This window comes from Rhagoletis pomonella, unplaced genomic scaffold (assembly GCF_013731165.1).
Source record: "Rhagoletis pomonella isolate Grant_MI unplaced genomic scaffold, Rhpom_1.0 Rhpom_scaffold_00003, whole genome shotgun sequence".
NCBI lineage: Eukaryota > Metazoa > Arthropoda > Insecta > Diptera > Tephritidae > Rhagoletis > Rhagoletis pomonella.
The window spans coordinates 87,668,249-87,693,218 of record NW_023458557.1 but is presented as its reverse complement, the minus strand read 5'-3'; the positions used below and the strand labels follow the sequence as shown (position 1 = coordinate 87,693,218).

Sequence of the window (24,970 nt, the reverse complement as noted above, 5' to 3'; positions counted from 1 at the left end):
TAAAGGCGAAGGATGTACAGCTGTTAAAAAAGGATATGCTTCATATATACCTACTTCAGCATTCTATGTACCATACAAATTGTTGCTGCTCATGCGCATACGAGGGGCGGTCGAAACGTTTGCGTAATCCAGCTCTATGCAATACACAACTCACCAAATACGATGTTTTAGTCAAATCGGTGAGAAGGCATCATCATAATAAAACTTCTGAACCACAACTCATTTTGTTTCCCTCGGTCTTTCTAAATATTGCCGCATTATATAGCAGAGCTAAACGCCATAATGGAGGACGCTCTGAGGCTCGCACTCGACTCCGCCACTCCAGGACGGCCTATCGCAATTTATTCTGACAGCCAGCCTGTTTATCTAACCTAACCTATAGAAGATAGCATGACGGAGTATTAGTCAGAGCTTACAATCGCTTCTGGTCACTGGGCGACCGGACGAAGCACGCTACCGAGTAAATTCCGTTCAGTGACGCTTTGCTGCACCTCAGACCCAAAGGGCGGAAACCGAGCTATTTTAGATTGTAATTTACTCTGTATCATTCAGTGGACAAACTGCTTAAAATCAGTGCAACACTTTTTTCCAGTGTCGGATTTCAAGGAAAATTACTTAGATAGATAGATCTGTTGTTCAGAAGAACAGCGCGTCGAGTTTTCCCTCGAGCTTTTAAATCTGTGTGGCAAAGGCAAAGCTGGACTGGAAATGAAATTTAGTTTTATAAGTTTGAACTTGAATTGAAGTCAGCATCACCGGTGTAACGCTTTACTAGAAAGATATTAGCTGCGCCTTTTTTCGCAGTTAAGGGGTATATTGCTTTGCTATTTTTAAGAAAAAGGTGGCAATTTTTTATGTAAAAAAATATTACATCACACTTAGAGGGAGTATCGATGAACGAGGGCATTACAAAATAGCTCCTGGCGGCACAAAAAATCGCTCGTGTTTTGGGACACACGCCACTGTTGGTAGATATAAATTTGAATTAAAAATACAACGATTACGCTGGCTGGAGCATGTTTTCTAAATGGTCGATGGCGATCCATTGAAAAGATCCTTCGACTTGGCACCCATAAATATACCACAAAATCTAAGGCGCCCACGAATAAAATGGAGGATGAAGTGATGAAATACCTGTCTGCTCTCGGGATGAACAGCTCACACAAGGGAGAGTGTCTATTGGCGAAGATTTTTGGTCTTGGCTCACACCTCCAACGCTTGTAGTGCCAAATAAAAGAATAGATATGAAAAGGGAGCTTCGAGAGATTCAGCCTATTTTTAAACTAAGTTAACTAGCTTTTCTGGATCGTATAAAAAATCTAGAAGAATATACCAGAAAAAAAAATTTTTAATTTTATATTCAATTTCTCATCCCTAAATAGTACTTTCATGCCGTAAACATTTGACCGCCCCTCGTAGTCCCAGCAAAAAGCATGACGAAATATACTGGCATTCATTCTACGATTTTTCTGAATGAGTTAAATGTGGCACAAAACATTTTAATTATTTTAAACGTTTTATAGCGCACACAAAGAACGGCTAGATATGGCCAAACTCTTATACACACACACACACACACACACACACAGCCACATTCGTAGGCACTTAGTTTGACATACCTATTTAGAGTGGTGCAAACAAAGGCAAAGAGATGGATAATGGAAAACAAGCAAACTGCCAAGCGTTTGTGATGAGCGAGACAAAAGTGCCAAGATAGTGTCGCGCACACAATGAAGCGCTGCAAAGGCAGGCACACACACACAAACGTACGCTCACAAACAATTTAATAGCATTGTGGAAGACAAAAGCTTTGCGTTCAAAAGGATCTCAACTCACGGTGAGTATGCGCGTGATATGTTCAAATGTGTGTGTGTGTGTGTGTAGCATAAGTACAGGCGTTTGTGGCCGGAAATGAGGCATACGCACATTTACATGAACAATATGTGGATAAAGACAGCATGGAGCAGCATAAATACAGCCACAACATAAGGAAATTGAAGGGTGTGAGAGTGCGACTGGCCTAGGAAATCATATCAGTGCGTAGACATCAAAAATCATAATTACGCTATTTACTTTTCCAAAGCACGCCCCCCTGCCTACTGTGACAACTATAAAGCGCTGTCTACTATTCTTCTCCATCTCTATTGCAGCCTAAATATTGTTGGCGGCTTGTTAATGCGTTTATAGCGACAAAACAGCCGTTATTGGTATCCCTTGGCAATGGAATTGTGGAGTATATAGCCTTGGAATAAGTAGTGAAGAATATTCCCTAAAGTTAAATTTGTTTCACAATTTTTTTTAACTCTTTTTGGTAGAAATTTATTTTCATTAAATACTACTGGTTCCTTTATAGAAATTTTTCGTCTACCGGCAGTTGAGAAACGGAAGACCAAATCTGGTGGTAGGTTGCTGACAATGCCTTGAATCCAAGTACTAGCCATTGAAATTATAATCCGCCACGGGGATTAGAGAGAAATATGTACCAGCCAATCGTGGTTTTAGCGCCTAACTTGAGATTCATATTTTCTGTAAGCTGGAAGGTGTATGGAGTGCAGGCTGCTTAAACCGCTTTACCTTCGCGATTAGCATGTTGAGCAACGCTGAAATTCTCAGTAGTAGGGCAGTGCAAAGATTGATTCGAGGTGGCCTCAAACTACCATTGCCGAGTCCATGAAACATCTTTTTTGGTGGATTAATTCGCTTTAATGCAAAACCATAAAAATGGTAGTAATTCGTTCAGATTTTCATTTTCATATGAAATCGTCAACATCAGTCGTTATTTTCTGAGAAAACTTAACGCAAGTACACTTACAAGGGGTGACCGCAATATCCTTTCATTTACCACATCAAGAGCGTGAAGCGCTTCATTATGAACAGGAAATTATGAAGGGTGAAATGAATACATATGCGGAAACCTACATAGTATGTATGCATAAGGCATAATTTTAAGTAAATTTCATATGTCTATCAGGCTGACAGCGCGTTAGTTGAGACATACATGCCTTTTACAACGCTTCACGTAGCAATTTGGCGCACCAAGTGCTCAAAATGAATTGAACTGAATAAAAGGAAGTTCAGTTTCTCCAGGAAATATGCACAGTATGCATTACGCTTGAAGACATTACTTCTGCGCGCATATTAAAAATGAAAATGTCAAAGAAGAAAAAAATTGCTAAATTAAAAAATGAAAGTGAAACGAATTTGATTCGTCATGGAACTAAATGGTAAAATATGGCAACGGACAGAGCAAATACAATTCAATCGAAAACTAAAAAAGCAACAACTGCCAAAGAAAATATGTTCAAGTGACAGCAGATGCTGGAAGAAGGGGAGGGAAGTATGTTAAATTGTGCTTTGGTAACTTATGTTTCTTTGAAGAGGGCTGCGTTAAATCGATATATGTATGTAGTTACATAATTTAATAATCAACACTTTTAAAGGTAAGAAGAGTAGTGGATAAACGGAAGTTACTTTTTAGATGTGCTTTAAAACAATAACACAAAATAGATTTGAAAAACACGGAAGCCACACAAATTGTTCTTAATTGTTCCATAATCCTCGTAGTATGTTTCAATCTACTGAACATAACACAAGAAAACATGAGATGAAAACTCTCGAGAGACGTATATAGGTCCACATTATTATTAACTTTTGTCTACAATGCTAATCAAGGAATATACATGGATTGCCCTTATCTGTTAGAATGCATTAGTTTTAATATGTATTCAAAAATGCAGTCTCCGCATCTCTTATCGCTTCTATTGAGCCACATCCAGAGCTGTACGAGAATTCCATATACTTAGTATCCTATAATTTTACAATGGACTTTACTTTACCTAGACCTGCTTTTGTATGCACATAAATTTCCTAACCACATTTTTTTTTGTATGTCAAACCAATGGATGTGTTTTTAAAATAAAAAAGCTTAGATTTTCTGAAATATATCCTGAAGGGGAGCAATGGATCCTGGTGTGAGTTAGGAAGATTTATGCAAATGTTTAAGTGCAAAAGAATATTTTTTTTTTGATGATCACCTTAAGGATTAATGATGATCTCTTCATACCCTTTTCCATTTATTTATACCTTAACCGGCAAAGACGACTTGAGGCAGCTTTTATGTTTTCATCTGTTGTGGAAGCTGAAAACTTAATTAATTTTACAATACCGAATTCATACTTCCGAAGCTGTGGTTTTGTATTTTATATTATTAATTTTATAGTTTTGCCGGTTTGAGTGTTAAAACATAATTATTTTCTAAAAATTAAATGACATTTAAAAAATTATATGTTTTTAATCTTCTTTCTAAAAGAAAAAAATTAAAAAATTAAAAAGATGTATATAAGAATAAAGATAGATAAAATTAAAAAAAGAAAAAAAAAATAAGTTGCTAAAAATTAGATGAAATTAAAACAAAATAAATAAAATCTTATAATTAAAAGAAAATTAAACTAGAAAAAGATCAAACAAAAAAGTTTAAGAAGGAGAAAAAATTTTATATGTGTTCAAAAGTGAAATGAAGCTAAACAAATATTTTTCATTTTAAAAACCATACAAAATTAAAAATTAAATAAAAAATGCCAAAAATATATGTATATTTTTTTAGAACAACAAAATCAAAAAAACTAAAAGGCAACTGCATTAAAAAAAAATTAATAATATAAAATATTTTTAAAAATTAAACTGTATTGAAATATTATTTTCCTGAAAATTAAGTAAAAAATAAATGAGTTAATTAAATTAAAAAAGGAAAAAAATCCGCGGCCTGTGGATTTGAACCTCAGATCTCTCGAATGACAGGCCAGTGCTTTGCTCACTCGGCATTGAGACTGTTGGAGCAGCGCGAGCAAAATGATTTATATGTACATATCTCCATTTGGATTATGCTTTCTCTCAAAAGAGCTTTTCAGCATGAAAGCTGGCAAGGGAGCTTTTTTTTGTAAGACTTTCGTGCCAAAATAAACAAACTCTTTCAAACTTTCTTGGTTACTATGTGTTAATTGTCTTACAAAAGACTTGCAACTGTTTAATAAATAAACGTAAACACTGGGTTGAGTGCTTTAAAATTGTTCAAATTACAAATTTAAGAAATCAATTGTATTTTTGATTTGAATCGCTGATCAATTCAGAAGTAAAATTTATTTATGATTTTCTTCGATGGGGTGTGGGGAATTGATGTTAGATGAGTTCATGTGAGTAGTTCATGTGAGGTGAGTTAAATTGAGTTGACGTGAGCTCAGTATAGGTGAGTTGGTGAGGTGAGTTCCGATGAGTCGAGTTGAGGTGAGTTGACCTGAGGTGAGGTGAGTTACGGTGAAGTGGGGTAAGCAACATAATGTGACATAATATATCTTAATTTTCAGTTTTATCTTAGATGTCTGTATCTTTGTCTCTTTGTCTTTATCGTTCTTTATTTTTATCTGTATCCATTTTTATATATCTATAACTTTATTCTTATATTTATTATTATCTTTATCTTTTTTATCTTTATCCTTATGTTTATATTCTACTTTTCTTTATTTCTACCTTCATCTTTGTCTTTGTCTTTACTTTTCAAAGAATTTATTTTTATCGCTGCCTTTACCTCCATCCTTGTATTAACCTTAATCTTAATCTAATTTTTAAACCACTTTATAGCATGTTTCTTTAATTCGGTACTAATATTAAGTCATTAATTAAGGAGGCATTTCTGTCCAGAACCATCTACCATATCCGTTCCTAGCCATCCACCATTTTCGCTGCATCCGCCATGTTGAATTTTCAATTCGCTATCGCCGGTTAAGAAGTTTCACTGCAAAAATATTTGTTAACTTCTAACTATTTTATTTAATTCACGTACAACTACAACTATCCATCCGCTTAATACATTTAAAAACTTTAAGCAAGCATAAAATTCGCCCATTCTTATCAAAGAAAAAGAAGCTCTGAAAAGAATCCTGTTGCTTACCTAGTCGTAGGTGTGTAGCACTCTACCCTCATACCCGCATGCCTTTCACATTTTCTCATTCTCTTCACATAATTGCAAGGCCTAAAACATCAAGATAATACACAGAGAAAACCACAAAGAGAATCCCAACCACACAAGCGTATCTGCTATCAACACCTCAGTAGCTCTTTCAGCAACAGGCTACGTACTCGTATTTGTAGACTTAAGCCAACAACTCCACATGAGTTGCACAAACTTATGTGCACAACGCGCAACCGTAGAATGTAAAAGAAAAAAAAAAAATACCGAGAATATAATCTGAGAATTTCAGATCAAAAGAAAACGTGTACATCCATTTTCATACACTTTTAGGTACATAAGTTGACTCTTCGCTCATCCAAACGCCAGTGTGGAATGTGGGTACTTTTGCTGTTTTTTTACTTTCTCATTTTTGCTCGACTAATTTGTGCAACATAAAGGATTAGTAGGTGGATAAAAGTGTATGGGACGGCTGCGGAAGCACTAGAGCTATTTAACTGAAGATACTGGTAGGCATTGAGTGGGACGGAGGTTGTAGCCACAGTATGTGGTTTTTTGGCTGGTTAGGCTCCTTTGGACATTGCAGCTTAAATGTCTCAGCATGTGGTTGAATAAGTTTTAAATACTAAACACTGGGACAAAGCAAGAGATTTCAAAAAAGAGGATTAGGAATTACATGAAAGAAGTGGTATATGCGTAGATAAGGTGCAAAACTAGATTGCAGGGGGCAGACATGCGGTTTTTAGTAGAACTTAATTTGGTTTTATTGCTTCTGATTAGCAGATCTAAATATATGCCGTATGGGATTTAAAATTTTTTTTTTCGTTTAAGCCGATTTATATATTTTTAAGTCTAAAAAATCCTGCTTAGTTGGGAAATAGAGATAAATTATGAGTTTTGCTGGTAAATCATAATAAAAGGCAATTGCGTCCGGTACTGTCAAGATTTGGAGCGAACTTTGAATGACAGAAGTGGCGAACAATTTCAGTATAGCGAAGACACCGATCCGTCAATCTCTGTTGACACAATCGGTGTTCAGTTACCTGACAATGGTGATATTCGAATGGCAGTAGAGAAGCTTAGGTGAGGTAAGATAAGGTGCTAGTCCCGCTTAGAAGATGTCATTTCAAGCAATGGGTGCTGATGCCCACTACTTGGTGTATAAACCTTAGTTTAGCGAAAGCTGCACAGCTGAGAAGTAAATACTGAAATGCTTCCACCTCGCCATCTCCCAAGCAGTTGAGGCAGTGGGGGTGCTTGACGATATTAAGTCAGACCGCAATGTCTGACCCGAAAAATAGTGAGTTGGCGCTTAGTCAAATGCAGCATTTCCTTTGACCGCCCGCAACCGGCCACCGGCTATAAAGGCTTTGTAACTTAGCAAGCCGACTTTTTTTGTCCAGCATCGCTGAGCTTATATGTCCAACAGTAGTCCACAAGCTGCCAAATGAACGTCCATGTCTGCCTGTCCGGGAAAATGATCTCATGGTTACCCTGCTGGATTTGGAAATATTCCCAGCCGATTAAAAGTTAGCCAAGGAGGAGGTTCCCTTAGAAGCCTCATTACTAATGGATATACCATTTCCCTTACAAGCAAACACAATATCTGCTTATGCACTGCCGGCTGAGCCGGTTTAGAACACGATATTTCTGGCAGTCTTTGTTCGCTGGAAGCCTATGCATTTAAATTGGGTCTTACTGAAGAGAAAACTATAAGAAGTGTAACTAAATATGACGAGGAAACTGTGGAACCTATAATTTTCGAAGCAGGGCGAATAGTCGCGTCACTCGGCAAGTTACAGCTGCCGGGTCTACAGTCAACAATCGACAAGGCAATAAAGTGTCTACTAGAAATCGCTAAGGGAATGGCAGTGCTCTTTAAAATTGCGTCAGTTTACTGTTTCGTGGGTCGTAAAAGTATCTGATGGCACTATGGACGTTGTCTTGATCTATGTGAGACCTCTTATGATCGGTTAGCATAACCTCACCCAGCCTAGAGGAGATAATCTAGCACAGCGAAGATAACAGAGGTGAAAGTATCGGACCTCCGGAACATCATCGGCGATAGTAAATGGTTTAACTAGACTTTGGAATAACCTCAGTTAGAGGGCTATAATTCCTCCTCCCACTTATAGAGGTCATTCGCAAAGGGGCTAACTTGCCGTCGAGTGAAAGTTCCACACACTCATGCACGCCATTCTAACCTAACCTTGCCTAACCCAACAATGTAAATCAACTTTTTTTTTATAACGCTAACTTTGAATAAGATTTTGCTTCTTATTTTTTACTCTGCCACAGCTGTGCCTACCCCAAAAAGTAGAATGGCTAAGCACACACTTTGATATTCGCTTCTGTTTAAGTAACCAACAAGCCATTCAAATAAGTAATAAGCAGTGCTTCCACGTACATATTTACTCTCCTTGCAATTTATTATTGACTTTCTCTTATGTACTACTACGTGCTACAGCCTTCGGCTGCCTTGGCATTATTGTCCAAGTTAACTACACTTTCTACTTACATATTTACTCAACATAACTTTCTACTAACTGACTTTCCTGCATTTCCGCATTACAACCGGACATGCAGCAATATCCTGAAATGTTTTCGCACGAATAAGCTTGTAGCTATGGTAGGTACATACATACATATGTAGATAGGTAGGTAAGTAAGTAAGTAAGTCGTTATGGTATGGCTGCACCTAGTCGCACTTACTTACACGAATCCATCATTCATTGTTGTCGAGCAAAATGTTGGTAAAATATATGCGCAATTTTATTTCAACGACAAATGAATATGAATTTGATTGTGATTGTGATTGCGATTGTGATTGCAAGCCAACAATGGTCAACTACTACACACAAAGGTACATACATACATTTGCATACAAGTATGAGTGCATTTACACTAGAAAAAGTTTCATGGACATGCAAATGCAGCGCTTACGAACACAAACATACATACAAAAAGGCGGCTTAAGCAAATATACTTGTTTGCATGTAAGTACATACATACATACATACATACATACATATGTATGTATTTATGTGTGCGAATTGTGATTTGTAAACGTATTCGTACTTGAAAGTGAAATGAAGCTGAAAATGATTTTCCATTCGAAATGCATTTGAAAGCGCACTCTAGTCGCACAGTGCACTCAACCGCACAAGCACTCGCATATGCTCTGGCAATCGTACTTATAAAACATACATACATACATGCACTCCAATGAGCAGCCATCTAGGTATGTATGTACTACCAAAAATCCAAATACGTGCTGGCCCACTTCGATATTTGTTTTTTTTTTTTGTTTGTGCTTTAATCTTTGGGTGGGCGGAAATTTCTCATGAAAAATGTTTCAGTCACAAATACCCACTTCATCTGCTTTTACGAGTATTCCTGCCAACAGGCATATATGTACGTATGTATGTATGTATATATGTATGTATATACATTCATTCGCTGCATGCGTGCACCATTTGGCTTTTGTAGTCTCCATCAGGCGTCGACTTATTGAGTTTTACTCTGTTGGTGCATAAGTTGCATGTAGCAAGCGGCAAAAATCGTATGTTGCATGCATGCCAAATTTTGTGCAAAGCAGATTTCAATTGCAGAAATATAAAAGGCGCTTACACTGGAGTATTTTGGTAGTCAATATATATGTATGTACATATACATATAACTCGATATATGTATGTATGTACGCATGTATGCATTTATGCATGTTTTTCTTTTTCTGGAAAGCAGCATTCGTTATTTGCATGCATGCCGCTTACGGGAAATTGTGGGAAATATTGTAAGGTGATTGGAAAAATTTGTCAGTGACTTTTGGCTGTGTTGATGCAACAAGCTGCAGCGAAATTTGTATTTCGATTCGCAAAAGCTTTTAAGAGTTTTAAGTTACTTCTTCGATGTTTGTTTTTTTTTTTACTTTGGAAAACGTGCAACTGTAACATATTTCGAGCTTAACATTTATTCATAAAAAAATAAGAAAAATTTTATTCTGGTAATTTTTTGAAGTCCGCTTAAAATATTTCGATCAATAACCCTGAGTATCCGTAGTGATGGGCCTTAAATTATGAAATTATCAAATTTTCTCTTAGGGAGTTCTCATAGCGTAATGGATTCTGAGAAAAGCTTCATATTCTTTGCAATCGCGAAAGGTATTAGTAAACCATACATATACTACATACGTACATAAGTATATGTCGGTATGCAAGCCACCATCCCACAGTGGTTCAAAATTGGCATTTTGTGTTAACAAATCACTGGAGCCTTAATTTTTTACTCAATTTCATTATTTTTTGATTTTTTGAATTTTTTTTGTGTATTAAATTTTTTGTGAAAAGTGCAAAAAAAGTAGCAATTTTGAAAAAATGGATTCTCCCGTTCCTACTAATAAATGTTACATAATAAAAACTAGTTGGAAACATTTGTTGGGTTCCTCCAAAACGAGAAAAAAAATTTAAAAAAAAAATTTGAAAGGTTTAAAAAAAATTTCATGAAAATTTGCTTTTTTTTTATTCCCTAGAAAAAGTTTTGAGTATGCAGTTTTACATTTAGATCATGAAATTTTGAAATTTCGCTTTCGTTCGATTTTTTTTTTCTAAATATATAGATATAATCTTATTACATTAAACGAGCAATTCTTGTATATGTACATATATATAAATTAGCCTAGCCATTTTTGTAACATGAACTAAGGTTTTGTTTCATTGAATTGAGAGTGTCGATTGTTTTAACGCAACTGTTGTAGAGTGGTACGATTCAGGACCAGATTATCTGCAGAAAGCAGTAAGCGTTCGAAATGTTACGGGGACTTATTAGCTATTTACATAAATATGTACACTGCGGATTTTTGATTTTTATGCAGAGTTACATGTGTCGTGCGGTGTTGTCATGTATCATAAGTGTATATTATTTCTGAATATTTTCTATATAGAAACAAAACAAAATCAACTTCAGTACGATTTGCTTCGATCAACTTTAACCAACTTTTGGGTCCATCAATTATTTCCGGAGATGTTCCAAATTTTTCAAGTACTTTGTTTACGTAAAATAGAAACTTTTTCAGCCCGACGCTCATCGATGCTACCATCTTTAAAAATTTTCTAGTATATTGTGGCCACTCTAGTATATACATATATACATATCCATAGGGTTCTCGGAAACGGCTCTAACGATTTTGATGAAAATTTGTACACGGATAATGTTTTAGATTTTAAGATTATATGAATAGGCATTATCTCCGAGAAGACTCGTATAAGGTTGCCACCTATCCGAAATAAGTTACGAATTAATTAAAACATCATAATATGGGCACCAAATGGAAGGTATTTTAAAGATACCTAATTCAAAAATATTTTAATAGGGTTGCCACCTATTTTGAATCGCATATTTATTTAATTTTGTTTATTTTTGAAAAAAGGTAAATATTACTATTCATGGGTACCAAGAGAAGGTTCTTAAACAATGCTTTCCCTATATGCAAAATTGTATCCCTTATTATAATAGTGTAAGGTTGCCACTTATTTTCGATTCTACGCAATTTATCTAAAAATTCGCAATATGGATATCAAATGAAAGGTGTTGCTCAGAACTTTTGTAAAAAAATATTTTCCATCAGGGTTGCCACGCTTCTATGTAATAAAAATTTTTATTTTGTTAATTTCAATCAGCATTTTTTTATGTATACACAGTACATATACGCTCAAGATATGTACCACTCATTTTAGCGTATTTTGGAATAGGGTTACCACCTAAATTTTGGAGTAAGAAATTTACTTAATAGGTATCGAAATCCATTTTTCTTCCAAAATATTTTTTTAAAGCTATCCAAATCTTGAAAATTTTAAAAAGTATATGCACTCCGGGCAAAGCTCGGTCAACCTGGTACTGAGAACATAAACTACACAACACGCAGATGTGCTCGAAAAATTAGCGAAAAATATATAAACAATCACCGCGAGCTCCTTGCTACTTGCAATTTATTATACTAAAATTTCATGGTCTATAAAACAGCATACCTATACTTTTTCTAAAAACTTAAAAAAAATTAATTTTGGTGCACTTTTCCTTAAACATTTGATTTTTTTTCGGATCTACAAAATCGCATATTAGAAATTTTTTAAAAACTCAAAACAAAAAATTTTAATTTTGGCGAATTTTTTTTTATACCATTTAAAATATTTCTTGTGACTTTTTTTGTTTAGGGCGAACCCTAAAATTGTTTTCAACTAGTTTTTACTATGTAAAATTTAATTACTGGAACAGGAGAATAGATTTTCCTCAAAATAGCGACTTTTTCCACACTTTGTACTAAAAAATGTAATTAAAATATTAGGGAGTTAGATTTCCCCGTATATAGACGAAAGAAGCTGCAGAAATCAGAAGACCATTTTAGATCATTTTCTTTAGGCTCTGTCAAAGGCGACTACAAAATCATTTTCGGTTTTCGCATGGTCAATGTGAAAATCTTTCAAGGTGACAAGTCTCCATATGATTGCGATACTGAAGAGGTTGAAGACGCGAGCCAGTTTCTGAGAAGATGAAAATCCAATTGTATGTAAAATTGGTATATCGCAAAGAATGAAAAGGATTCGAAACAATAGTTTCCCAGAAAATAATTTTTTTCACAATTAGTCCGGTCAAAGTATGTAGACGACGACATGGTACGCTATACCAAAAGTATGTTCAAAATTTCTAATTCCGGTTTTACTATGAAGAGGGACTTTTTTATGACTTTTTTCGCTATTTTAATTTTATTTCGTTACCTTACTTTATTTTAGTTGACTTTAGTCTTTATTTATCTTATTTGACTGTATTTTAATTGTATTGTGCTCTATAAGGTTTTATTTCTTTTTTGTTATATTTAAATTTTATTTTTATTCTATTTACTTTTTATTGTTAATTTTATATTTTATTTTAATTTATTTTATTGGATTAAATTTTTATATTACATATTTTATAACAATTTATTTCATTTTGATTTAATTTTATTATATTTTATTTATTTATTTTTTTAATTTTATATATTTAATTAAGTTCAATTTATTCTTTTTAATTTATTCTATTTTGTTTAATTTATTCCTATTTAATTTTTTTTCAATTTATTATAATTTTTAAAATTTTAATTATTATTATTTTTTAAATTGTATTTTTTTAACGTTTAACTTATTTCAGTTAAATTTGATTTTGTTTTATTTGAGTTAAATTTAATTTACTTATTTTTTATTGTATTTTATTTTATTTCACTTTATTTTATTCTATGTAATTTATTACAAAATAATTCTATTTTATTAATTTCATTTAAATAAATAAACATTTCTTCATTCACTTACCCGATACAAATGAAATCTCCGACAGCATAATCCATTTCACGGCAAAATATAAATTGATTTTCAAATATCTACCAACGCGATGATGCAATTTAATGGTGACATCTCGCGCGTGATCCATTATGGTGTCTGGCATGTATGAAAATTGCACCGGTTCACCGGAGAAATGTCGTCCACCAATACTGAAGAAGACTTTGGCGCGCACGAATACCTTTTTGTTCAAATTAAAAGAGAAATAAAAAAGGTATTAAATTTAATAAAAAGTATGTACTTTTTCATAATTTAAACATAAGAAGGATAGAATTAACTTTTTTGCCAATCAGAGAAGTGTGTTGGCTTGAGGAGTTCAAGTCAAGTGTTTCGCAAATACTTCTCGAACTTATATATTTTTTATTTTTTTGCTTTTTAAAACATATAAAGGCACACGACTCACCTGCACATCTTTGGTGAACATATTATTCGTGTGCAAAATAATTGCACTAAAATTTCGCACTGTATCGAATTCGAAAATAATTTCAACCGGTTTGCCACTCAAATCGGGTGTATCATTACGCCAGCCAATCCATTCATAACCTGGAAATATAAAACGCAGATATTTGTAAACTACGAACATACATTTTCAATAGTTGCACTCTAAACTGATTCAGTTTATTGCCTTAATTAGTTCTATTTACACCTCAGCTGGTGGTTGTAAACTTTCGGTAGTGAAGGCTTCATTGTAAAGCATATTTTTCAATGCTTTTTGGAAAATTATTTCCTTTTAAAAACTTACGTTTATAAATTTAACTATTTCTAAAAAAAAAAAATAGACGAAATTAAAAATCAAACTTTTGTGCTCCCTGCTAGTGTGCGCCGCTGCGTATACGCAACATCATTAAACAATTTTGCACATTAATACATTTCATTTCCTTTAGCTTTTTAAGCATTTTGTCGAAACTGTCGCTTGTAAAACTATGTAGGACGGCTTTATTTTTCTACTACCTAGTACTTCCCTTCTTGCATAAAAATTCGTTGACCTCGAAGTGATTTCACCATGGAAACTCGTTTTTTTTTTATTTACTTTATTGTATGTAAAACGAAAGGAGTTCAAAAATATTCCACATTAAATGACAACGCACACCCACCCCACCCGCTTGCGGCAATGACTTTCAATGAATTCATAAATTCCAGCACATGTTAAATATTATGGTAAGAAATGCCACTGCCATTGCAACCCCGCTCCTCCCTACCCGGCGCTCTGCAATCACTTAGCACACCTGTGTTACGCATCGTTGCTTGCTTGCTCATTAGACGCATCGTAAAATTCAAAACAAAAACAAATAAACGATAAAGTACACAGAACAAGCGAGGAGCGAAGGCAAAGTGCTGTAGAGTACATATTTAGCTAAAAATAATTTGCTTTTCTCCCTGCACGGCCCCCTCTCCACCAGCGCAAAACAACTGGAGCAAACAAAGTCAGTAACAAACTGTCAAACGACAATAAATGAAGTTTTTTTTTGGAAGTCAAGCTGGGGTGGTAAATTACACACACACACACCTAAAGCGCAAGAGGAGGCAAGAAAGGCTGTAACTAAACGAGTGCGTCACGACATTTAAACCTTTTACTTTTCCCTGCAAAAAATTGTGCGACTAATCTCTAAAGAGAGTATTCCGAGATTACTCTCAATCGGGTACAATTGGGCTTTAATTAGTCGCAACTAGTCTCATACGGGTACTAATGGAGGTCAATTAGTCTCGACTCATGCCTTATGGGTATAATTGGAGATCAATTAGTCCCCAACTCATCTCTCACGGGTACTATTAATGATTTAATGATATGTACGCACTTAGTCAATGAAATTTCATGTGCGGCGTTGGCACACAGAGAGACTATCCGCCTAACAAAACTGAGCACCCCAGTTCGAATCTCAGCTGGCGCAAATTTTTATTTTTATTTTTTAAAAGTGACTAGTCGCTTTTTATACCCATTCGGGTATAAAGGTGAACAATTAGTCTCTTCATAGGACATGCTCGAACAAAAGCGAACAGTTCATTCCATATAAAGAGATCAAAAGTGGTATTAGTCGCATGCTCCTTTGCGATTGCTCCCGGAGTCATCTCGGATTAGTCCAATTTTTTGCAGGGTTACGAAGCGCGTACCACCCAATTGCTAAGTATTGTATGTATATGTGTGTATGTTGCATATAGTTAGGCGCACAAATTTTTGTACGACGACAGTGTAAAACTGTAGTGAGACTTTACTTAAATTATTTGCAGACAAAGTAGGTAACTCATTTGCTTTCCTAACAAAGCAAGCTTACCATAGACAAAAGGGAAGGAGGAATATTTTTGGAAAGAGAAAATAATAACAAAAAGTAATGTAAATAACTACGTTGCATACTTATACATGTCAAGGCATAATAATAACGAGCCCACAACCCCTGCATTCACGAAAAGTAAACATGACGACGAAACGAAGCTGAAAATATTGTAGCAAAATGATGAAGAAATATGAAAATGCATAGTAGTATATAGTGGCTTTATTGTAGAGGAATGTCATTGTGTACAAAAGTCATGCAATACTGACTTGCAAACAAACACGAGGGGGCGGCAAAAAATACGCGCCCCAAAATCAGCACACCCTCAAACTCCTGCAAGCATAGCTAACTAAATTGCTCGGATCGGCTACTTGCATGAAACAATAACAACTCGCTGGCTGTCGCATGGAAGAAACCCAAAATGTAAGTAGGAAATATTTTATATACCAACCGCCCACTCCAAAAAATCAACAGTCGATGCGTACTTGCAGCAAAGTCACAAAACTTTCTTTTTTTTTTGGGAAACTAAACTGACAAATTCTGCTTGCTGGCAAACAAAAATAAACAAAAAAATGCTCGTGGCACTACAACAATAATATCTCGCTGCTCGAAATACGAAACGAATTCAAATAATTGACAGACGCGTCTTGACGCGCCAAATAAAAGTACATAAACAAAGCGAAAAGAAACAACAAAAATATGTATGTATGTACCTAACTAATAACGTCTCGACTTATTGAAAATCAATAGAGAAGTAAGGTATTGAGCGATATCTTCATAACTGATTGCCGCATGCCACAGGATGTGTGTGTTCCATGCGGCTTTGTACAGCCCCTCTTATCGGAGTTTCTTTTGTACGAAATTTGTCACCGACAGCCGCCGCATAGTTGAATTGGCATTTAGCTTTCCGGTAGACATAATAACAAGTTCGTATTGATTGTTGTCGCATAAAACTGGACAAATCATGCGCGCAAACTTGTGAGACGGGGGGGTTGAAAGAATATTTGCTTTCTGAAGATTCTTTGATTCATTGTACGCGATTAAGGCGGAATGTGGTTATCTATGTACTTTAACTGTTTACTGAGTTGATTTTATTTGATGTGTTAATTTTAAACTTACTTGCAGGTTTAAAAAAATATTGGAATTAACTTATGAATTGCAATTAAGACAACCAAATGTACAAAGTTTTATTTTTTTTACTTTTTTTTAAATTTCCCAAAAAAGGGAAATTTTTGAAATAGCTGCAAACTGTTTAGAAGTTCAAGAAATGATAAAAGCTCTTTCTTAAAATCGTTTACAATCAAAAATAAAAATTTCCCACAAAAGGATTTTTTTTTAATATGCGCAATTTTAGTTTGCTTGAATGGGCATCACGCTCTTTCAAAAGGTAATGAAAGGAGGGTTTTTTCTAATTTTCAGTATATTAAAAATTTCTTGTAATTTTATGTTGTATTTTACTTTGGGGAATTTAATTTAAGAAATTTATTTATATTTTGGCTACACAATTTTCCTGAAGCTTGCTAGTTACAGATATGCTTCAATATAACATTATAACATTTACTGTCTTAGAAAATCTGAAAGCTTGTTTTTATTGAAATGCTTGCCCTTTGAGTCACAAAGAAAGAATATTTGTAGTTTTTAACATATACATTTTCCACTCGCCTAATAAGGGGATACACCCTTGGTCAGCTGATTAAGCTAAGTGACATTTTGACCACTTTTGGCTATCTTTCTTTTGTTTGTTTAATGTTTATAATTTTTTTTATAAAAGTCCAGCACAATACATAACCAGCGCCACATAAATCTACATTTCGAACTTCGTAAAAAAATTATAAAAATTTAACAAAATTTAACCATTACACCCAAAAATTGTAAACCTTTTATGCATAATTTTTAGAAATACATTAGCTATGCAGTTCTCTAGCCCAGTAAATTTTCGGGCAAATTTCCAGACGACAGATAATGGCGTCGATTTTTAATAATATTTTATGCTGACGCTGCTAGGCGTTTTCTTCCATATAAAAGTACCGATTTGTCACTAAAATCAACGCGATTTCCTAGCGTCTCGAAATTAACAAAATCCCGTCTCTGGTTAAGAAGAAAGAGAATACCAAGAACATTATCCACACATATTTTGGACAAGTCTTGTACTAAGATTTTGTCCTCCTATTTTACTCCATCAGATACTTTCTTCACAATTTTTTCTAGTTTTCACATATTTTAATAACTTACAACTTAATCTTGTTTATGAATGCGAATTAAACATTTCCTAAAAGGGAAATTTTTTTAACTTAGTTGATTTCATAATGAAACACTTAATGTTCCTTTTGCAAAAGTTTCCTTTTAGTTTCTTCATAATTTTTTCTAGTTTTCACAAATTTCCTAAAAGGGAATTTTTTTCTAAAGTCTAAAAATACAACAAAACAAAACATATTTTAATACCTTAAAATTTAATCTTGTTTATGAATGCGAGTTAAAAATTCCCTAAAAGGGAAGTTAAAGTGTCATTTAGATGTACTTTAAACAAGAAGTGTTTTTAATTGAATAATAACAAAAGGTTAATTTAAATGGAAATATAGTTGGCAATGCTGATCTTGGCAAAATTGCACAAATATGTAATTATAACTACGAAAATGACATACCTATTTTTTTTCTTACAAACGGGACCTTTGTCACTTAAATTTTCATTTTGGGTATTTAACCAAAGGGCACCTTTATATTCAAAGTAGCTTTATGACATCGATCAGCAAAATAAAGCATACTTTAAATTTTAAAATATTCTTTAATTTTATTATGAAATCGGCCCGTATATAAATTTCGTTTTGAATTAGACGTATCAGTACCTTTTATGAAAATTTGTCTATTTTTCAAAAGGAAATTCACTTCAAATTCTTTTTCTTCTTAAATGCTATTTTCAAAAATTCCTAGTATCTCACCGATCCCTATTATTAATGTAAACATATCTATTTGCATTATAGTTATGCAGGAAATCAGTGAAGTTTATTTAAGCAGACAACTGACTTCACCACTCCTACGATTATTTTCTCTACAAAGCTGCGTTCCGTTCTCCTAACCGATGCCAGCCTGCAAAATCGGCGCAGCAATCAAATGAGCACAGTTTATGAGTTTGCTCGACTGCCTGTAGATACTAAGTATGTATGCGTGTGTAGTCCGACAGCCGTCGTCTCAATTTGTACACACAGCTGTAAGCAAAGTAGTATTATTGCCTGTCTGTCTGCTTGCGCGTAAGTCTGCACGGTAAACTAACAGCCGCTGTCGCACATTCCGCCATTATTATTGGCAATAAGGAATGAAGTTGTTGGAGCCAACGACCAGAACGACGATGGCTATGAATGTGTTTGCTATGTGTTTATTTTAATACATATGTACATACTTATGTATGTATGTATAAGTTACAGCGTACAGTGCAAAATGACCGCCCACCTCCTTTAGCTACTACAGTAATGAGAAACTTTTCTACTTAAAATGTAAAGTTTTCAATAATTTCGATTATTGGCGACTGGCCAACGAATTTTATTCATTTGTATGTCTGTATTTGCAAATGTACTATGTACGCGTATATGTATGCTTGTAGGATTGAACAGTAGGTATTTCGAAATAGTTGAAGTTTTAAACGACCAAGAATTTCAGCTTTTTATGCGGCTTTGGCGACGGCTGACTCTCCGCTTGTGCGCATTTGTTTGTTGTCTGAAGGCAAACGGAAGCCAAACAACGCACCGACTGCCGGAATGGTGTTGCAAAAAACATGGTGTGGGGAGACCGGATACACGCATTGGCGGAAGAGTCAAACTTTTGGCGCGCAGCAAGCCATTGGAGTGATGGGGTGTGCAGTTGGTGGGAGTGAGATAGATAGAGTGAGTGTGTGTGTGTGGCATGGTAGTTTATTTAACGTTTTATTGGTGTTTTTGTAAGGTTATGGCTTGCTGTTTGCTTTTTGTTGTTGTTTGACTGCAATTGAATGCCAGTGTTGCCATAAATTATCAAATATGCATCGTACATGTGTACATATTTACAATTGCCATGTCGTATTAATTTTTTACTGCTTCTTCATTTCTGTAAACTTCTAGCAAAACAAATACTTGCATAAGTTTCACTAGCTTTCAAATTTCCCTTGGCTCGTATTTATTATGCTTACAGCTGCTTAAAAAATATATATATTTTTATTTATTTTGTTCATTGATGAGGAAATTATTTATTTGTTTGGCGAAAGTTTTTAATTTGGTATCCACCCCTTTCACTCTCTAGCGCTCTCGACTCGTCTCACGCCACACGCTATGAATTAGCAAAGGACACAAATTTTCCAAACAAAGTTTATCGTAGCTGCTTCACTTAACTGAGTTCACTTCTCTAGTGGCTCATACGTTTCGATTTAATGCCTTCTAAATATTATAAACAAAACAAATGGCAGTCAATGGCGGGTTAACTGCCACAGCTATACATCATTTCCGGCATTTCTCTATTATAAAGTGCCTAGTATGAGGCTGGATGTGTGCAATTTTATTTTTGTAGACCCCTCGATATACACACAGCCATACATACTCGTAAATACAAATTTGACAAAGGAAGCGAAGAATTGCAAATGGACACGAAAAAGTTCCATTAAACTTATGGTAAACTTTTGTAATTATTTGATACTAATCAGTTTTAATGAAGTACATAAATGTGTATGTACCTATGTATATATGTGTACGTGTAAATATAAGATTATTTTATGATTGTGTATATACGAGCTTTAGGTCCTTCTTCCGTCTACCGTCTGCCACCATTGATTTGCATTCAACTGCTTTTGGCTAAACGAAATATCATTTTAATTTTCTGCAACCTTCAGAGTTTCTTATATGGCAAACACTCAAACATACAAACACGCATACATACATATACACAAAGAAATTCACAAACTTTGTACGCAAAAGTGAAATGTGCGCGTTGTGTTGGCAGAATTTATACATACATATGTATATGTAGTACATAAATATAAATCTTTTAAGAAATACTGTGCATCAGCAGTTTTTTTTTCTTCTTATTGCCACCATTTATAATACTCGTCTAGTAGTTGCTTATTTGGCATTTGTGCGATTTGATTTGCTGGTGTTGCTTTCATTACATTTGGGTTAAGGTAAGCAGTTTTCATCAAACTTTGTTCAATTTCATTTATACTCTAGCCAAGTATTTCAGCTTTTATGCACTTGAATTAAGTTAATTTGAATTTTGAGTGAAGGTTGTCGGGATGCAGAAAAGTTTTCGACATAGATGGAACTACCAAGAAAGTGAGATTGCGTTCAATTCAAGGTAAAAAGCAAGTTCTTAAGTAAATTCTTAATACTGGGCATGTTTGTGTGTACGAATATGCTTTATTGCTTGCTAAGTTTGTAGCTAGCGAGTTCCAAAGCAATTTATTTACATTTGGCGTGCTTTTACTTTAATCAGGTTAAATTTTAGGGAAACAGTGCATATATTTATATGGCAACAAAAGGTTATTAAAAACTAAAAATTTCCCAAAAGGAGGAAATTTTTAAAGTGACTTACACTAACTATAGTGTAGTGGTTCATAGCAAATACTAACGTTTTAAACAAAAAACATCCGAAAGCGAGAACAAAAAAATTTCCCATTAAACAATATTTCCAAAAAAATAACGATTTATTGTAAAAGGAAAGCTGAATTTTTAAATCTTGATTAAAAAATTAACAAACGAAGAAAAAATAAAAATTTCCAAGAAAGGGAAATTTTTAAAAGTGACTTGTTATTAATAAAATTTTGCGTTTTTTAACGGCTATTAACATTTTAAACCGAACAATACCCGAAAGTGAGCGGTAAAAACCTTCCCAAAAAGGAATTCTTCCAAAATTTTTTCATTGTATAAAGCAAACTGAATTCTTACATACGAGTATTTATTAAAAATTTGAATAAAACACAAGAAAACTAATAAAATAAAAATTACCTAAAAAGGGTAATTCTAATATGTATACTTATGTTACCATCAAAATCGAAATATTAAAGAATTCGGAATTCGTGGAAGCACAATACACAAAATATTCACGGATAAAAATCGATCGGCATTCATTCACTGCTGCCTCGCGTTAGCTCGCATTGGCTCAGCTCTATACTTGTATTATTGATTTGTTAGTTTCGGGTTTGAAATATTTTTTGCAATTAAATTTGTTGAGCACCCCTGTTCTAGAAAACACTCTTTAAATATTGCATATGTAAGGATCTTCCTTTAAATATTGCATATGTAAGGATCTTCTGCTCCGACTTCATGCCTTCAATTTGAATTGGATTTTGATGGAGGAAAAAACTTAGATGGCCAGCAGATTTCGGATTTTGCTAGTATGCAGTCTATTCTGGTCTGAAAGCGTTGGGTAAAAGAGAGAAAGCCTACTATGCGTTTAAAATTTTGCACTATACATATGTTTATACCCATGGCTTGGGGCCTTAGAGCAGACAACTACTACCACTACGAGCGCAGCCTTCTGAACTAATTTCATCGTATTACTTCATTTCATTCTACTGCTCCCCGCCCTATAGAATTATTACCGTTTTTGAAACTTCATATCAAACAAAACTTACTACCATTTTCTAATCCCAATTTACCCACTCACCTTTGCCATATCCATGTATGTCAGTACGAAAATTATCCTTGCCCTTTTGACCATCCACCAGCTGACCCAATCCATCAACATAACGATCACCTTGCTCATAACCATCATAAGTCTTGTCTGACAAATCCACTTCCATGCCACGTTGCACGCCTTTCGGTATGCTATATGATACGATACCCTCTGCAAGAGAAATGAAAAAAAATATATATATATTCAACACAAGCGAAAATACAGATTTACAGTTAAATTTAATACATGCGGGTGTTCAGATTTAAAAGAGAAAATTAACAAATAAATAGGTACATATGTATGTATATACAAACGTCAGTATAAGATATGGTGTGATATAAACTTAGGCGCATATGTAAACCACCCAACTAGCAATTGTCGAATAACCACAGTTTAGCCATAGTTTATAGTATTGCGTCTTTGGAGGTTTGGGCTAAGCGCGTAATACTATGGAGTAGACATTGAGACATGTGCTCAACACTCATATGTACATGTGTATGTATGTATGTATGTGCAAGTACAACTGACGCCTCGCTGACGAAGACAAACAACTGATTGTTATACTTCTAGGGAGGATAAAGTTTTCTTACTCTCTACTATGTTGGTATGTGCGTACATTAAGGAGAGAGTGTGAATGTGCGTCTTCTGTAGATATTTGCAGCTGGGGATGATTTTTCATAAACCGTATTAAATTACTTAAATTTCTGCGTATTTAAAATTGATAGTTTAGCGGGTATTTTTCGTTGGAACACTTTTATGGTTGCGCCACAAAACCGAAGTACTGATGCGGGTTGGCTTTGGGTGGGTGGGAGTGTATGTTTTTAAATGACTAAGGGATTTGTATGAAAGTAAAAACGAAGTATTATTTATGTAAAGGCAAAATGCCAAATCAATAGAGCTGTTTTTATATTATTTGTCGGGTTCAATAAGAAGCCTCAAAGATAAGTGAGCTAAAATTGTGCATGACGAAATAACACGGAGCCAGTTTTTCGACAGAAAATCATCTAAAAGCGACGAGTATTCAATAAGGATTTTTATGCTGTTTTCCTTTTTAGAGATACATATTTTTCTTAACTTAAAATATAACTCAGGTGTTTCAATTTTAATTTTTCAATCGAAAATAAACCAAAAAGTGCATGTAAGAATATTTCCCAAGATGGGAAATTTTTATTTATTAGTAAAAATACAAGATTATTAATTTAAAGTTTTTTCAACTTATTAATAGCTATTACTAAAGGTAATGCAAGAATTTCCCTACTTATGGATTTTTTTTAACCTAAAATATACCTAGTGTCTCAATTTTACTTTTTCAAGCAAAAAGTGCAAAAAAGACAATTTCCCAAAATGGGATTTTTTGTATTATTTTTTTAGATAACTTAAAAACACGGTATTATTGAACATAGGCTTTTGCAGGTTATTATTAATTATTACTAAAGCTTGCATACACATTTTCCTACCTAAAAAAACTTTTTTCGTAACTAAACATATTACTTAAGTTCTAAGTTTTACTTTTTTAGTCGAAGAGGCAATCAAAAGAGCAAGAAAGAAAATTTCCCAAAAAGGGAAATTTTTTTTTATTTTTTGGTAATGTAATTTAAAACACTATATACTTGCACAAAGGCTTTTTCAAGTTATTTGTAATTATTTCTTAAGCTTGCATCAAAATATGCGATTTTGGCGCATTTAAAACTTGAAAACGACATCTCAAGTAAATCATATTAAATTTTTTTTAAACAAAGTGATATTCGTACAAGTTTTCAAGTATTTAACTTTTATATTTAAGCCACAACATGAACTTTCATTTTGTTCATTTCCTTTGTGTAAGCTGCCGGAAAGCAGTGTACATACTATGTATGCTTTAACAAGGCGATATGCCGTGTCATGCAACACCCGCAAACAAACATTACCGCCATACACATATGTATGTATTACTATCCGAGAATTCCTTTGCGCTGACTATTTACATATTTTTTGGTGGTTGCCAGTCTTTTGTTGCACAAACAAAACATATAGCACGGCACGCATGTTGGTTGCAAAGGGTTAAATGGCGTTAAAGTATGAAGAAGCAGCAGTGCCAAAAATATCAACAACATACAATGAAATGCCACCAACAGCGTTAGCAGTCAAAAGACAATAACAGTAATATGACAACAACAGCAACAACCATAACTACGTTGCTGATGACAACCATACCGACAGGAACAACAAAATCCGCTCATTTGTTACGCTGCAGCAGGACAACAGTAATGACGACGACGACGGCTACGACGAATCATGGCAGGACAGACATGACGGTGGTAGCAGCCAAAGCGCCACCGCAGTAACAACCATAACAATTACTGAAGCAGCAACAACATTCAGTAAAACAACAGCGGTGGTATTACTTTAGTGACGCTAGTTGAGGCTCCAAAAACAAAGGAAAGCTTTGCAAAAAAAAAAAACACGAAAAAAAAGAAATGGTTTTAAAGGGAGCAGGAAAAATAATGCAGCCATTCTGCATGTTGACACGCAATAAAATCGCATGCTAACATGAAAATGACAGAGCGCGCGCGCTGAACGCAAAACATCGGCAACAACAATGGTGCAGCAATGTCAACCAGCCATAATAACTACAAGGCAACAACGTCTATCAAATGTAGACACGGTGTAAGCCCAAAGTCGAACGCATGTTTGCAACTATGTATATATTATTTACATATTTATAACGGGTGATTTTTTTGAGGTTAGGATTTTCATGCATTAGTATT

The 24,970-nt window shown here is 34.3% G+C and overlaps 1 protein-coding gene across 6 annotated transcripts in view; it reads right to left on the bottom strand.

Moving 5' to 3' along the window:
- LOC118735725 overlaps window positions 1-24,970 on the bottom strand; it is a 189,109-nt gene that overhangs the window by 13,215 nt on the left and 150,924 nt on the right. For all 6 annotated transcript variants that reach the window (XM_036465656.1, XM_036465655.1, XM_036465657.1 and 3 more), the window contains 3 exons: window positions 22,215-22,394; window positions 13,730-13,869; window positions 13,300-13,507 (listed from right to left, as the gene is read on the bottom strand). In XM_036465656.1, the coding sequence (XP_036321549.1) occupies window positions 13,300-13,507; window positions 13,730-13,869; window positions 22,215-22,394 (528 nt within the window). The remainder of the gene's footprint in view (window positions 1-13,299; window positions 13,508-13,729; window positions 13,870-22,214; window positions 22,395-24,970) is intronic.